Source organism: Geotrypetes seraphini, chromosome 4, assembly GCF_902459505.1.
Source record: "Geotrypetes seraphini chromosome 4, aGeoSer1.1, whole genome shotgun sequence".
NCBI lineage: Eukaryota > Metazoa > Chordata > Amphibia > Gymnophiona > Dermophiidae > Geotrypetes > Geotrypetes seraphini.
The window spans coordinates 48,958,810-48,976,242 of NC_047087.1; the positions used below are offsets into that span (position 1 = coordinate 48,958,810).

At 43.0% G+C, this 17,433-nt stretch overlaps 1 protein-coding gene across 1 annotated transcript in view; it reads left to right on the forward strand.

Annotated features, from left to right (window-relative positions):
* The first annotated feature begins 11,685 nt into the window (after positions 1–11,685).
* GPT2 (glutamic--pyruvic transaminase 2) overlaps positions 11,686–17,433 on the forward strand; it is a 73,891-nt gene continuing 68,143 nt past the window's right edge. The window contains exon 1 of the mRNA XM_033942503.1: positions 11,686–12,448. Coding sequence (XP_033798394.1) covers positions 12,119–12,448 — 330 coding nt within the window. The 5' untranslated portion in view covers positions 11,686–12,118. The remainder of the gene's footprint in view (positions 12,449–17,433) is intronic.

The window sequence follows — 17,433 nt, forward strand, 5'->3', positions numbered from 1 at the left end:
TGGTGAGTCTGCCCCATCATCCTACAAAGTACAATTTTGGAGCAAGCAGTTTAAGTGAGGTAAAGAGTCCATTGAAGATGACCTTCACACTGGATGGCATGTGGAAGCAACTTCCACAGAATATGCAAGAAAGTCAAGGATTTAATTTTGTCAGAAAGACGAATTAAGGTTTCCTGAATAGCTGAAGAAATGAGCATCTCGGCAGGTAGTTTGGAAATAATTCATGAAAGTTGTACATGTCTAAGTTTAGTGCAAGAGGAGTTCCAAGAATGTTGATGCCTTGTCAGAAGGCCACGAGGCTCCATTGCTGTCATGAGAACTTGGAGATGCTCCGTGAAGACCAAGTAAATTTTATTCATTGTTTGGTGACTGGAGATGAGACTTGGGCCTATCACAGAGATCCTGAATCCAAAATGGAGTCAATGTGGTAGAAGCACAAGTCATCCCTCACCCCCAAAAAGTTCAAGATAAGAAAGTCTTCAGGCAAAGTCATGGCAAATGTGTTCTGGGATGATGAAGAACTTTTACTTCTGGAGTTCATGTCATACAAGACAACCATAACTGGGGAGACTTATGCCAACACAATGATCGCTTTGTGGGAGTCAATCAAGGAGAAAAGAGTAGGAAAACTCACAGCGGGTGTACTGCTTCTTGACAATGCACCGGTGCACATATCATGACAATCACATGCTGCCATTCAAGAATGTGGGTTTCAGCAGCTGAACCATCCACCCTACAATCCGGACCTGGTTCCCTCAGATTATTTCCTGTTCTGAGTTTTGAAGAAATCTCTCTGTGGACAGCAGTTTTCAAGTGATGAAGACATCAAGGAAACTGTGATGGCCTTGCTCTGAAGGTCAAACAGAATTATTATTTTCAAAGGGGTTAAAGTCATTCTGGGAAAAGTGGATGAAGTGTATGGAACTATCAGCGAACTATGTTGAAAAATAAAACAAAATTTTTTTAAAAACCTTTTCTTTCCCACTGCGGTAGATAAATTATTGAATGCCCTTGTATGACTTAAGATATCTGGTTCTTCTTCAGTGTCAGTTTCCAGTTCAATTTCCCTAATGCCTTTATTCCCTAATTTCCTTATTACCCTTTTTGTATAAATTTTCCATCTCTTTTTAATGCTTTCTGGATCATTCAATATCATTCCACTGGTATCTTCAAGCATCCCCAATCGAGACTGGAATTTCTGCTGCAATCTCTTAACATCCTGATACGCTAATCTGGTTTTTCCATCTACACGTTCTGACAAATATCCTTTAGATATCATTCTTTGTCTTGCCAAACTTGACGTTGAAATACTCGGTTCATTGGTGATACTTTTTCTCTAGCACTGGGAAGTTTTGCTTGTCTTTGTTCTGCTACTTTTCTGGTTTCTCCTGAGATCCAAGGCGATTTCTTGGCTTTCTTTCTTTTCTGGAGTTTCTTTTTAGCCTCATCACTAATCACTTTGATGTCATTCCATAACTCTCTGGACTCTCTATCTTCTATAAAAAGACAGGCAAATCTGTTGTCTAGTTTTATCCAGTAGTCTGATGGAATATTTTCAATGTCATATTTTGGGAGGTCTCTAATGATCTTCTTCTTTTGAAGCTTTACTTTGATTGTGCATGTCAAAAGCTCATGATCACTTCCACAATCAGCTCCTGGTTTAATCCTTGCAGTCAAAACTGCAGAGTTCCATCTGTTTCATATGCAGATGTAGTCAATTTGATTTCGATACATGCCATTTGGTGAGATCCATGTGTACTGGTGGTGTTTGTGGTGTTGGAAATGCATATTCACGATTGACGGCTTGTTTTGCAAAACTGTACTAAATTATCACCAGTTTCATTTCTTCCTCCTATACCATGCTTTCAAACCACTGCATCCAGTGGCATAATAAGGGGGGGGGGGGTGCGGTCCACCCCAAGCACAGTCTTCTTAAGGGCGCAGCATCCCTCCTACTCTCCACCACCCCGCTCCTCTTCCGCGCGCCCCTTGCCTTCCCCCCATACCTTTTATACTTCCCTGGTATGAGGTTGCTTCCCATGTCAGCATCGTTGCTCTCTCTGACGTCACTTCCAGGACCCGCGCCTAGGTAGTGATGTCAGAGGACAAGCGGACACTGACGTGGGCATACTGCTCTTGCCGGAGAAGTTAAAAACATACGGGGAAAGGGAAGGGGGTGCGGCAGAGGGTGGGAAGAGGGCGGGGGAGGGGCACCACAGCCCCAGGCGATGCTTACCTTTACTACACCACTGACTGCATCTTCAGGTGTACTTCCTACTTTTGCATTGAAATTCCCCATAATGATCAGTAGATCTTGTTTTGGCGTTTGATCTGTTACATTTTGAAGTTATTTGTAGAACAATTCTACATCCTCATCTTCTGCGTCTGTCATTGGAGCATATATTTGGATCAAGGTGACATTGTACGGCTTTCCCTGTAGACAGGTTGACACGACTCTTGTCACTGATAACATTGTACTTCGGTACTGTCTTTGAAAGCTTGTTGTTGAGGATGAATGCCACAGCATTTTTTCCTGTGTGTTTCATGACCAAAGTTGCAGATCCAATGCTCGTTTGATTGAAAATGGCCCTGTCCTGCCCTGTCCATGTCAGTTCACTGATCCCTATCAAATCAATTTTGTTTTTTTCCATTTGATCTTTAACAATTTCCAATTTTCCTTGATTCTGTCCAGCAACATCAGTATCAGGATGTCCTGGTGACCTTGATCCGTCAGCTTCACAAACACTGGGCATATTCTGGATGATGATCAGCTCTTCCCTACTATCATGGTGAGTGCCTTCCGACCTATACAGTACATCGGTTCTTTATGTCTCATCATCATAATCAAGTTTTCTTGGCAGAATACAGAAGTAGATTGCTGGACCTTACTTCTGTGCAGTATAAATTTGATGTTGTCGCTGTTGTTACGTCAAATGCGTTCCTCCACCTCCAACACTGCCTATCTGCTGCTGCCAAGATAGGTACTACATCATTAGTTTGATATAACTTAATAATGGGACCTGTGGATTTCAAACACCCAGACACTCAAACTGGCAGATGCCTTATGGGATATGAATTTCATCACCAATCCACAAAATACCTGTGCCAGGCTTTTTCGAGGCTGCTTTCAACTCCTATCTCCCACTCACTGTGAAACTACCTATGTTTATCATTCTCTCTGCAAGAAACTCCCCCAACCCTGTGATGGCCTGTCTGTCCAAATTAGATTGTAAGCTCTTCCAAGCAGCGACCATTTATTGCATGTTAAATGTACAGTTCTGCATATGTCTTTCAACACTATAGAAATAATAAATAGTAGTAATAGTAGTTATGGTGAAGTAGTGCTTTTGTGTAGCTATAGAACCAGTAAGTTGGATATGTCATATGAAAATATTGTCTGTGGCTATTTCCATAGCTGGTCCATGGATATGGAATGCACTATCAGGTTCTTTGAGGCTGTGTAGCAATAAGATGTAATTAAAAAAATTGTTGAAGACCCATTTATTTGTCAAAGCCTTTTATTAGTACATTTTAGGGTCTAGATAGATGTTTTCCATGACTGAAAAGAGGTATTATATACACTTACTTAAGGCTATGAAGCCACCTTGTATATAATTTTAGAATTTTTTAGACGTTTTTTAACCCGACCCTCAGTGGCACCACTCAGGACTCAAACTTCTCATTGTCCTGAGCTTTATGTGTCTGCTCGTCATCGGGTCATTTATTATTTATTTTTTTTCATAGAGCTTTCTGCTATTTATATTTCTATTTATTCTTTTCTTATAAAGATATTCTCTTATAAAGATAAATACTTAGCTTAAAATATGGCTAAGTCTTCTTGATCAGAGATGTCAGCACTAGTAAGGGATGTCAAAGCCGACATGTTTCGCCTCGCTTGCTTTCTCAAGGCTCAATCCCTACAAATCACCAACAAAACCATAAATTAAAACCTATTTCAATATAACAAAGTGTAACCCAGTCTATTTCTTAACCGTGTTTCAATAATATACTTTAGGAAAATAGCTCTTACTTGACCTAAAGACTTCCCAATTGCTACTCACCCTTAGCCATCTACCTCCGTTGTAACAGTCAATACTTTACAACAGGGCCGACAGCGTTCTTTAGTTTAAATATCATCGGAGCTCCAATCAGCCCGAAGACACGTGATGACGTGTCATCTGACGTATCGGGGCTCACACTACTGTAACTTATTCCTTATTTATCATTTTAGTAGTGGGTATGATGAATAATGTATTTTATGAAAGTAACATAACTGCAGCTAACAATTTGTTAAAATTATTTAGGTCCCCTTTTATCAAGCTGCTTTGGGGTTTTTTTAATCACCGACTGCTGCGGTAAAAACTCCGACGCTCATAGAATTCCTATGTGCATCAGAGCTTTTACTGCAGTGGCCTGTGATTTAAAAAACAAACAAACCCTAACATGGCTGATAAAAGAGGGTCTTTAATTATGAACTATTTGATAATTCTGTTTTATCTGTAATCTGCTTAGGTATAAGCGGAATAATTTTTTTTTTTTTTAAATAAATAAAACAAAATAGCTTACGCCATAAAACATGAGCACTATTTTTGAACGTGTTGATTACTCAGGCTACTTGAATCTGTCCTAATCAGTTCTTAAGGGGGAAAAAAGCATAGCATCAGTAATCTGAATCACTTTAAAATCTCTGAAATACAAAAAGCTAATACCTCTGTTTTCCTGGAATCCTCATTGAAAGTATTGTAGAGTTTTAACATATTCAGCTAAAATCAACCCCAGAACCAACTGAAGTGTTTCCATGGCTACACAAATGTCTGGTGTTATCTGTGGTTCTAAAGCTAAATTAGGCAAAAAAATAAGTGCTCTAGCATTTCTAGCTTTCTTCATCATACTAGCCATGTCTTTCAAATTAGGTGGAGGGGCAGTTTCAAAACATACATCTGAGTCCAATTTGGACATATGATGCCAGATGTCCAAAATTAGCAATAAGAAAATGCCTATTTTCGAAAGGCAAACCACCATACGTCTAGAAAGAATTTTTTTTAAATCCTCTATGTGGACATCCATACCACCAGGACATCTATCTTTATACCACATTTTCACCCAAAATTTCATCCAAGTCCCATACACCCAAAACAAGACCATTTGGATGTGGGAGAGGCCAGTCCTGTAATGGACTGGCCACCTAGACATGGCAACAGAGCAGTGCAGAGCATACCTTAGATGGCACTACTGTGAACTTCATATAAAGAGTGCCAGATAAACATTTCATCAGAACTCCTGTATAGGTTATGGTGAACTCCCCAAAACCCATTATACCTACCTATCTACAACCCAAATAGCCCTTATGGCTGCAGGTGGCACATATATGGCATTAGAGTAGGGTTTGGGGAGGTTTTTGTTGGCTCACCTTTTCCACCATGAATGTAGTAGTTAGAGTGGCTTATGGGACTTGCTACTCCTCTCTATGGTTCACTAACTCACCCACCAGGCTACTTAAGAACCTGTGTGCAGATCTACTAGGCTTTCCTATATCAGGTGCTGATGTTCTGGAGACAGGTATGTACGTTTGTATTCTGATCTTTGTGGGTGTGAGGGGGTTTATGAGCACTGGGGGAGTGTGGGAGTGTCTTACCTTGATGCATAGAGTGGTCATCTGGTCAATTTGGGCACCTTTGTGGCACTTAGACCCAGTGGTGTACCTAGCATATGTGACACCCGGGGCCCATCATTTTTTGGCACCCCCCATCTGTACGATTTTTAGTAACAAGCCACACGTCACACATGAGTACCTAGGAAAAGGCAGCATCTTATATACTGCAGTGAGCAGTACAACATCAATACACCCATTGTAAAACAAAACAAGCCAGACTAGTACAGATCAATCCTACACCGTAATCCTAACAGAAAACTATGTCTTTCGAACACAGAACACAGAAAACACCTTCGCCTAGTATGGAATATGTCATTACAAACTAACCCCTCCTCCTTTTATAAAACTATAGTGTGGATTTTAGCCACGGTGGTAACATCTCTGACGCTCATAGAATTCTGAGCATCAGAGCTACTACCACCACGGCTGGCGCTAAAAAACACTCCACAGTTTTGTAAAAGGGGGATAAAATAGAAATACATAGACAAAGGTTAAATTGAACCAGCAAGAAGCTGGACTCTGCATACAATGCAACACCACAGAAACAGTGACACATGTCTCCTAAAGCAATAAATGAATAGAAAATTTTTGTTCTACCTTTGTCTTCTCTGGTTTCTGCTTTCTTCATCTTCTTGTTACTCTCTTCCTTCCATCTACTGTCTCTCTTCTCTCTGCATCTTCCATTTGCTCTTTTACTGTGCCTCTCCCTTTCTCCCCCCTTCCAAATTGGTCTGGCACCCATCTTCTTCCCTCTGCTCCCCCCATAATCTGGCATCTCTGTCTTCTTCCCTGCCAGCGTCTTCTCCCCACTCTCTCTTCCCCATTTCCCTTCAGCGTCTTCTCCCTACTCTCTCTTCCCCATTTCCCTGCAGCATCTTCTCCCCACTCTCTGTTCCTCATTTCCCTTCAGCATCTTCTCCCCACTCTCTGTTCCCCATTTCCATTCAGCATCTTCTTCCCACTCTGTCTTCCCCATGTGCTTTCAGCGTCCTTCTCCCCCCTCTGTCTTCCTCATGTCCTTTCAGTGTCCTTCTCCCCCCACCTCTGTCTTCCCCATGTTCTTTCAGTGTCCTCCCCCCCCCTGTCTTCCCCATGTTCTTTCAGTGTCCTTCTCCCCCCTGTCTTCTCCATGTGCTTTCAGCATCCTTCTCCCCCCTCTGTCTTCCCCATGTGCTTTCATCATCCTTCTCCCACCTCTGTTTTACCCTGTTTTCCTCTCCACCCCACCTTTCCTCCCTTTCTCCCTTTCTCCCTCTCTGCCCCTTACCTTCATGGCGCTTCCTCCCCCCCCCCCGGACAACAGGCCCGGTCCGACAAACCTCTTTGCCTTGTGGCCGGCGATGTCTAAACTGCCTCTTACAGCAGCCGGAGCGTTGTAGTTGCATATGGCTGCCGTAAAGGTCGTCTCTGATGCAATTTTCGGTTGCGTCAGAGATGACCTTTACGGCAGCTACACGCAGCTTCAATGCTCTAGCTCAGGGGTGCCTACACTTTTGGGCTTGCGAGCTACTTTTAAAATGACCAAGTCAAAATGATCTACCAACAATAAAATTTTAAAAAAAAACACAAAGCACACTGTACGCTGAGAAAATGTTAATTATCATTCCTATGCCAGGGTTTTTTCAAAGAGGTCAAGGAAGATGACTATGCACTGTCACCTCAGTAACAACCATACAAAAATAGACAAATATACCCTCCTCCATTTTTACTAAACCACGATAGCAGCTTTTAGCGCAGGGAGCTGCGCTGAATGCCCAGCGCTGCTTTCGACGCTCATAGGCTCCCTGTGCTAAAAAACGCTATTGCGGTTTAGTAAAAGGGGACCATAGTGTAAAATATAGACAGCAGATATAAATTCAGACACATTTTGATCACTAAATTGAAAATAAAATAATTTTTCCTACCTTGTCTGGTGATTTCATGAATCTCTAGTTGCACTTTCTTCTGACTGCACATCCAATCTTTCTTCCCTTCTTTCAGCCTGTATGCTTCCTCTCCTCCAGACCTCATTCCCTCCCCCGACTTTTTCTTCCTCTCTCCCTGCCCTTTCTTTCTTTCTCTCTTCATGCCCCTTTTTTTTTTTCTGTTTCCCTTCTGTCTCCCTGCCTGCCCCCTTTCTTTCTTTCTTCCTGCCCTCCACCAAGCCACTGCTGCCGCCATCGGGTAACAGGCCCCAAAGCCGCTGCCACCCCAAGCTGGGCCGGAACTTCCTCTCTGACGGCAGAATTGACGTCAGGGAGAGGAATGCTGGTCGGCCGACGCAGGGAGAGATTGGGGCGGCAGTGGCTTTGGGGCCTGTTACCCGATGGCAGCAGCAGTGGCTTGGTGGAAGGCAGGGAGAAAGAAAGAAAGGGGGCAGGCAGGGAGACAGAAGGGAAACAGAAAAAAAGAAAGGGGGCATGAAGAGAGAAAGAAAGGCTGGCCTGAACTTCCTCTCCGACGGCAAAATTGATGTCAGGGAGAGGAAGGCTGATCGGCCCGGTAGAATTTTCCGGACCTGGCTGGCTATGCACCCCCTCTAAGGCTGCACCCGGGGCGGACCGCCCCCCCCTTGGTACGCCACTGCTTAGACCCTTCTAAAACAGATCTTAATTAAAGCAAGAGTACTCTTTCTTACATTCAAGGTAAAATCAGACAACTCTCCAGCATTCATTGATAGACTGCTTATTCCATATAGAACCTCCAGAGCCCTTTGATCGTCGCATCAACACCTCCTTGCTATTCCATCTATTCATCAGTTGTTTTACAACAACACCCAAAAAAACAGTCTTCTTGGTAGTGGCTCCCATATTATGGAACTCCCTCCCATTAATGATGAGACAAGAAACCAATATTACAAAGTTCAAATCAAGCCTTAAAGTCTTTCTTTTTTTTAATCTTTATTAATTTTCAAATATTAACAGTGCAACACACAGGTATAAGAACATATAACAAGTCAAGAAAAGCACATTCAACTTACAGATATTCAAAATCAATCATTTTATCCCACCCACCCACCCATCGATTAATCAATAACACAGAGTAGGTTTAAATGGTCACTATTCTGAATGGAGAAGGGTAAATAGTGGGATTCATCTAACACTATAGGCAAAGAGTAAATAATCTCAGTTCACTCACATAATACCTTTGTATACATGAATGAAAAAGTTACAGGTACAACTACCGTAGGAGAAGAGGACAAGCCTCAGACTCCAACCTGCTACTCTGCTTCATGATCTACACAGGATATTTCACAGGGAGAGACCTCATAGGCATAAAAACCTCCTCTTCACTGCGTTCAAAATATTTTATTTGTGTTTTTAAATATTCCCAAGTGCAAACAAGTGCTTTAGGTGCAAATAAATGTATTAATGAACTTTCACGAAGAACTAACATTAGAATAAGATAAGTGAAAGTTCAATAACATATTTATTTGCACCTATCAGCAGTGATTTGCACTTGGGAATTTTAAAAAACACAAGTAAAGGTTATTTTGAACTCAATGAAGAGGGTTTTATGCCTGTGAGGTCTCTCCCTATGAAATATCCTGTGTAGATCATGAAGCAGAGTAGCAGATTGGAGTCTGAGGCTTGTCCTCTGCTTCTCATAAGATATTTATTTTAAAAATGTGTATACTGCTTTAAACCAAATCAGTGTAAAAGCAACATACAAAGCAGAAACATCCAACACATCACTTATTAGGTCCTATAAATAAAACAACCTCATGATTCACATAAATGCCAACACATACATATATGTTTTCAACAATTTCTTAGAAGCATCTCTGGGCTTACATAGATGTAATTTTTCAATCATTTATAAATAGTGGGGTTCCCCAGAGGTTTATGCTGGGACCGCTGCTTTTGAACATATTTATCAATGACCTAGAGATGGGAATAATTAGTGAGATAATTAAATTTGCTGATTACACAAAGTTGTTAAATCGCAAGAGGATTGTGAAAAATTGCAAGAGGACCTTGTGAGGCTGGAAGACTGAGCATCAAAATGGCAGATATCATTTAGGGCTCCTTTTACTAAGCTGCGTTAGGACTTTAACACGTGGAATACCGCACGCTACATTGCCACGTGCACTAGATTTTAATGCCAGCATTGAGCTGGCATTAGTTCTACCCGTGTAGTGTGCGGTAATTTCCTATGTGCGCTAAAAACGCTAGGGCACCTTAGTAAAAGGAGCCCTTAATGTGAGCAAGTGCAAAGTGATGCATGTGGGAAAGAGGAATCCAAACTATAGCTACGTGATGCTGGGTTCTATGTTAGGAGTCACTGCCCAGGAAAAGGATCTAGGTGTCATTGTTGAGGATACGTTCAAACCCTCAGCTCCGTGTGCAGCAATGGCTAAGAAAGCAAATAGAATGTTAGGAATTATCAAGAAAGGAAAGGAAAATAAAGATGAAAATGTTATAATGCCCTGTATGGCCACATCTTGAATACTGTGTGCAGTTCGGGAAGGGGTAAAACACGGACCTGACGGACCTCACGGACCTGCACGTCCTTAAAAATGTGAGGTCCGTGCCACTTGTAGTTTCTGGCTCTGACAGACCTCTATGATGATTTAGCTCTGACGGATCCATCTCAGCATAGGGAGGGAAAAGTATTAGGATCCGTCAGCGCTAAAATGTCATAGAGGTCTGTCAGAGCCAGAGACTAGTGCTGGAGCGGCTCTAAAACGAATCCTTTAAACTGGTTTCCTGGTAAAACAAAGTGAGAGGTGGTTGTGCTTGCTATATCCCTATCCCACCCTGCCTATGGGGGTCTGCTTAAACCTGACTTTCTGGGCGCTATCTATTTGGTCTCTGGCTCTGACAGACCTCTATGACATTTTAGCACTGACGGATCCTAATACTTTTCCCTCCCTATGCTGAGACGGATCTGTCAGAGCTAAACTGTCAGAGGTCTGTCAGAGCCAGAAACTACAAGTGGCATGGACCTCAGATTTTTAAGGAAGTGCGGTTTTAGATCCGCGAGGTCTGTCAGGTCCGTGTTTTACCCCTTCACGTGCAATTCTGGTTGCTGTATCAAAAAAAATATTTAGCAAAATTTAAAAAGGTACAGGGAAGGGTGACAAAAATAATAAAAGGAATGGGATGACTTCCCTATGAGGAAAGGCTAAAGCGGTTAGGGCTCTTCAGCTCGTAGAAGAGACAACTCGAATGATATCATCATAGAGGTCTATAAAATACTGTGTGGAAAGGGTAGATGTGAATAGTTAGAAAGCTGGTGTAAATGTTCACTTTGCTGTCAGATGTATAACTGATGATATTCCATAACCCCCACTGTAAATGCATAACTGATAATATTCTGTAACCCCCACTGCAAGTGCTAGGCAGTTCCTGACCTGCCTATGTCTCTCCCAGGTCCACCTCCTCATTGCATGCTACGGATTTGCAAGCACATTTGTAGTAATGTATATTTTGCATAACTGCTAATAAGTGCCAATTAACACCAATGATGCCCAACAACTGTTTATCGCCAATTAAAAGATAATTATTAAGCTACACGTGTAACATACTATTATAAAACTTGTGTTAGGCATATACTTGTGTGCACAGGTTTAGAATTAAGGGGCGAGTGTCTTATGTACAACTCATTAGATAACCTGACAGTCCATTTGAGGTACTTAGTTACTGTGACATGAAAAGAAGATAATAAATCATAGTAATACAAAACAAAAAAAGGAAAACGAGGTGATGCCTGTTTTATTGGACTAACAGTACTAGTTTTTGTTTTTGTGGGGGTTGTTTTTTTTTTTTTTTTTTTTTACAAGTTTTACGATGCAGAACCTTCTTCAAGTCGTTCTGTACATTTGTCTGTATATAGGCAGCTAGAGACTGTTTAAACTACTGTATTTACCCTACTGGTTAAACAATCGGGCCGCGTGAACGAAATCCGGCTCAAGACACGCCTGTGTTTTAAGATCACACGGCCGGCAACACTCGAGAAGGAGGAGTGGAGGAGGCACCCTACCATCCTCTCCCCTTCCACACCCCCGGCAAGCCCCGCTACTCTTCCTGCCAGAACGCAGCCCTCTCCCTCACTGCATCCCGGGGCTTGTAGTTTTGCCGGGGGCTAAAGCTCACTCGCGAGAATCACGCGAGCAGGCGGAATGGAACTCCAACTCCCACCGTGCACCGGGGCGCCCTCGTTCGTGGGGCTGGGAGGAAGGAGCGAGTTTGAATAGTGAGAGCTGGTCGGGGTTCCTAGCAGACGAGCGCGATGATCGGGATCCGCGCTTGCCTGGAGCCCTGAGACGGAATCGTCGTCCGGTTCACGGGAGAGGCATTTTTTCCCCCCGTTGGTCTCAGGGCGCTGATTTAGGTCTGCGAATGAAGCCCAGCTGCTCTAGTTGGACCATGCTATGTGTTCGGCTTCCAAATTAGTGGCACCGTTCTGATTACTGTAGCAGGGTTTTTTTTTTGTTTTTGTTTTCATTTGTATTATAATTTTGTTTAAATCCGGAGCAAAAGCATGCATCGGTTCCATGTGTTTGTCAGGCAGGCTGCTGCAAGCCTGGGCTCTGCCGCCGACGCGAACTGCGGGGACGGAGCTCGGAGCCTCACTCGGCGGCCCTTCTCCTCCGGCCTCGGGCACAGACCCCCGGCCGGCGGCGGCGGGCGGGGGGAGCCCTGCTTCAGCACCGTGGCCGAGGCGCAGGCGGCGCTGAGCGCGGCGAACGGGAAGAGCCGGCGGAAGATCCTCACCCTGCAGTCCATGAACCCGCAGGTGAAAGCGGTGGAGTACGCGGTCAGGGGCCCCATCGTGCTGAAGGCCGGCGAGATCGAAAAGGAGCTGCAAAACGTGAGTCCCGGAGCCCAGAGCGGCTTCTCCCGGCCGGTTTTTTTTTGCTTTCTCCGCTCCGTCTAAGCTCGTAGCTCTTGCATCATCCTGATGCTGGCTCTCCTCTTCCTCCCTATGGGACCTGCTGAGGTACGAACGACAGCACAGTTTTAGGGCCAGATGAACCAAATACTTTTCTCATAGGAGAGAAATCCCAAGTCATCATATCCCAGGATTAGTAAACATACACCTGAACTGTGCAAATGGTTATTTCCTGACACGTAGACAAAGAAGTAATGTTACAAGAGGCTGGTGACTCGGCAAAATGGGCACCTGATAATGAGCTCAGTTGTGCCTGAAACATTTTGCTAAAGCCCCTGCTGGGATCAGGGAGAGAGGTCAAAGTATGAGCTGCTGCTCTTCTCCTTTTGCAACAGACTCTGTCTGTTATGATCTCAGGACAGACGATCCACCAAAGACCGGCAGAATTTTGGAGTGCAGGAGCAGCCAAAGGGCTGAACAATATTTCTTGGAAAGTTATGACTGCAGTTATTCTTTGTTGTGCACCGTCATTTCGTTATGGTCCCATTAAAGAAACAAACCAAAATTCAGCCAGATCATAAATATTTGTCTGTAATGAGGCCAGAGCCAATGCAAAAGTAGGAGGGGGTGCCCTTGGTGGACAAGTCAGCCTTACTCCCCCCCCCCTCCATTAACTATCAGGCTTCAAACCTGCAGTCCCCTAAGATTTTGATAATTAAAATCAACACATGATAATCGCACTAACATCCTGTAAAAATGCAGATGAAAAGATGTGCTTATGTTTTTTTGAGTTTAGGTAGCATCAGGACCTATTGTTGCCCCCCCCCCCTTCTTCCTCCCTCCCAAGAAGCTGCTGCCCTTGCGACTGCCTAGTCTTGCAAAATGGTTGAGCTGGCTAATGGTGTTAGAACTGAGATTTTGTAAGGTTCTCTAAGAGGCCTAGTCACCAATTGTATATTTTTGGAAGTTTAAAATTGACCATTAATGCATTTTTATTGCATATCTAATGCATTCTATCTTATGAACATGCCTCAGGGATCTCCGTTAACCATATACAACCCTAAGCAGTTTATATAATAAGGGGCTTAATTACTAAACAGTGCAAATACTTTGCACCTAATGCGCATTAACAGCCAACATTAAAGCTGGAGGCAAAACCTCTTTGTTAATTATTGGGGGGGGGTCTTCTAAGCACTTTGAGGAAGTTAGCCGTCCAATTAACGCAGAGTGACAAATGCTGTTGTGTGTTACAGTGTAATACTGTACAGTTTGCTTAATTCCTTCCATGATGTAATTCTGAAATTGGAAAGTTTATGCATATTTCCTTTTTTTTAAAACCTTCTTTTACAGCCACAGGAGAGGTAAATGCTTCAAGACTCATAGGAATCCTATGAGCATCGGAGCATTTACTTCACCATCCCGCTGTAGAAACCTCTACCACAGCTTTGTAAAAGCCAGCGTTAGTTATGTTCATAGCTGCCACACAAGTTAGGCAGCCTGTTTATACAATTACCCTCCCTAAGACAGAGCTGGAACCCATCCGTTCACTAGCATTGGCATGCTCACACTTTGTCACTGCTTAAAAATTCTGCTCTCTGCATATGTGACTGGGGAAATGAACAAAAAACAAGTTTCGTTCTCTGTAAGGCTCATCAGATAGTGAGTGCTGTTAATGCCAACTGCCCTCTCTTTAGAGCAGGGGTAGGGAACTCCAGTCCTCGAGAGCCGTATTCCAGTCGGGTTTTCAGGATTTCGCCAATGAATATGCATTGAAAGTAGTACATGCATATTCATTGGGGAAATCCTGAAAACCCGACTGGAATACGGCTCTCGAGGACCGGAGTTCCCTACCCCTGCTTTAGAGCATTGTATTTAGCTATAGTTGTTGTTAGGTGCCATCGACTTGTGCTTGAGTCATAGCGACTTGATGAATTGCGGATCTAAAATGAAATTGGTTTTGTGCTAGTCCGGAAAGGTCCTCCAGGATCATCCCCATGGTTGTTTTCAATGTGTTCAGCCATCTGATTTGCAGGTCACCCTCTTTGCATGATTCCTTTGATTTTCCCAAACATGATGTCCTTCTCCAGTGATATCTCTCGTCTGATGGTGTGACCAAAATGAGACCGTCGTAACTTAATCATTTGGGCTTCGAGTGATCTAGCTGGTTTGATCTCTTCCAGAATCGATTTGTTAATTATTCTGATGGTCTACGGCAGTGATTCCCAACCCTGTCCTGGAGGAACACCAGGCCAATCGGGTTTTCAGGCTAGCCCTAATGAATATGCATGAGAGAGATTTGCATATGATGGAAGTGATAGGCATGCAAATTTGCTTCATGCATATTCATTAGGGCTAGCCTGAAAACCCAATTGGCCTGGTGTTCCTCCAGGACAGGGTTGGGAACCACTGGTCTACGGTATGCCTAAAATCCTTCAGCACCAAAGCTCAAATGAGTCAGTCTTCTTTCTGTCTTGTTTCCGTGGTGTCCAGCTTTTGCATCTGTAACTGGCCACTGAGAAAATGAGAGCTTGGACAAGTCTGATCTTTGTTTGGAGTGTTACCTCCTTGCCTTTGAACACTTTGTTGACAGCCTTCATTGACGAGTGGCAAAGTGCGGAGTATTTCCTCCCTGCTAGTTGCTTTTTTGTTTACAAAAGAGCCTAGGAGATTGAAATCCTTTACAACGTCTATTCTATCGCCTTCAAGCTCAAAATCCTCATCATCTTCCATGTTCACGATCTTCGTCTTGTTTATGTTCAGTTCTAATCCCGTGCTATGACTTTCGGCTTTGACTTTTCTCAGTAGATACAGCTTGTCTTCTTTGCTGCTAGCGATGAGGGTTTTATCCTCTGCGTCGCGCAGGTTGTTTATATTTCAGCCACCAATTTTGAAACCGACACACTCTTCTTCCAAATTTGTTTTTCTGAAGATGGTTTCACCGTACAGGTTGAACAGGTAAGGTGACAAGATGCATCCTTGCCTGATGCCACGTTTTATTAGAAACCAACCAGTATTACCGTATTCAGTTCTTACTGCAGCTTCTTGATTTTCATATAGGCTCTCTATCCGCTGAGTTATGTGTTTGGGTATTCCCTTTTGTGCTAGAGTTTTCCATAGTCTATCATAATCCGCACAGTCAAAACTTTGCTGTAATCGATGAAGCAAAGTTATAGGAGCTTTTGGTATTCTTTGCTCGCAATATCCATCTAACATTGGCAATAATGTCTCTTGTCCCTTGACCTTTTCTGAAACTATCCTGAACTTCGGGTAGTTTTTGTTCAACATAGGATACGAGCCGTTGTTGTATTATTTTCAGCAATATTTTACTGGTGTGTGGAATTAATGTAATTGTTCTGTAGTTGTTACAGTTCTTGCTTTCATGTTTCTTAGGTATAGGTATGAGCAGTGATCTTCTCCAATCGGTTGGCCATGTTTTTTCCTTCCAGTCAAGTGAGGGGCCATGATAGCACCTTCTGAGCCTCTTATTAATTCAATTGGAATACTGTTGATACCAGGTGACTTGTTTTTCAATAAAGCTTTAATCGTTGCTATGACTTCTTTTAAAATATCTGGTTTTTCGGCTTCAGTTTCCAGTTAATTTTCCCCAATGTAATCCTCACTGCCTTGTTTGTATAAATTTTCCATATATTCTTTCCATCTCTTTTTAATGCTTTCTGGATCATTCAGCATTGTTCCATTGGTGTCTATAAGCATCCCCAGTTGAGGTTGGAATTTCTGCCGCAATCTGGTTTTTCCATTTACATGTTCTGACAGGAGCTAATTAAAAAAAAACAACCAAAGCCAGTTGCCCAGCCCCAAGGTGTGAGTGGGCTGTAAATATATTGGAAGAAAAACCTGCTAAGGAAGGCTTTCCCAAACCTGTTGGGTTTTCAAGATATTCACAATGAACATGCACGAGGTAAATCTGCACATAGTAAGCCTTCAGAGACAGATTCTGTAATTGGGTGCCTAAAAAGATGGACGTCTAAAGTTAGGCACTTATTTCATGTCAGTCACACTTAGGCACCCATTACAGAATCGTGCCTAACTAGAACTTAGGCGCCTAAAATGTAGACCAGGGTTTTAAAAACCTACATTATAGGCACTGAAGTACTTTCGAGGATTGCGCCTAATGGCACCTAAGTCCTTCTCCTCCCCTAAACACGCCTTCTTTGAAGTTAGGCACCATTAGGTGCCATAAGATAGACACCTATCAGCCTAATAATTGTTGCTTTTTTTTTTTTTTCCAATTATGAGCTTATTAAAGCTCATAATTGAGGCTAATATATTAATTGTTAGGTGCCTTTTAAAGAATTCCCCTCTCATGCATATTTATTTGTGGATGTACCAAAAACCTGACTGGCTGTGGGAACTCCAGGACAGGTTTGGGAAGCCCTGGTCTAAGGGTCTTGCAACAAAATCATCGGCCATTTTGAAGCTTTCACTAACACTGAAAACGAGTCAATAGAATCATTCAATCAGATTTTTTTTTTTAAATCTGGTAGTCTAGAGTTTATTGTTAACATCAAACTATGCCACTGCCCACAACCCCTTTGACAAATCTGTGCTAGCGGCTGTTGCTGCTGCGTTAACTGCCCTGAAGCCTATAGAGATTTAAAGGGCTTCTGGACTTTGCCGTGTGGCTTTGTAAAAGGGGGGGTTCTATAGAATAACATAGATTTCCAAGATAAACCAAATACTTGCAGGACTTTCAGCATTCATGACACATACACAGAACCCTCCCAAAACATCAGGCACAGGGCAGAACTAGGATGTCTCGCCTTACAACCTACAACCTCCCCTACGGGGAGAGTGTGGCGCAGTGGTTAAAGCTACAGCCTCAGCACCCTGCAGTTGTGGGTTCAAACCCACGCTGCTCCTTGTGACCCTGGGCAAGTCACTTAATCCCCCCATTGCCCCAGGTACGTTAGATAGATTGTGAGCCCGCCAGGACAGAGAGGGAA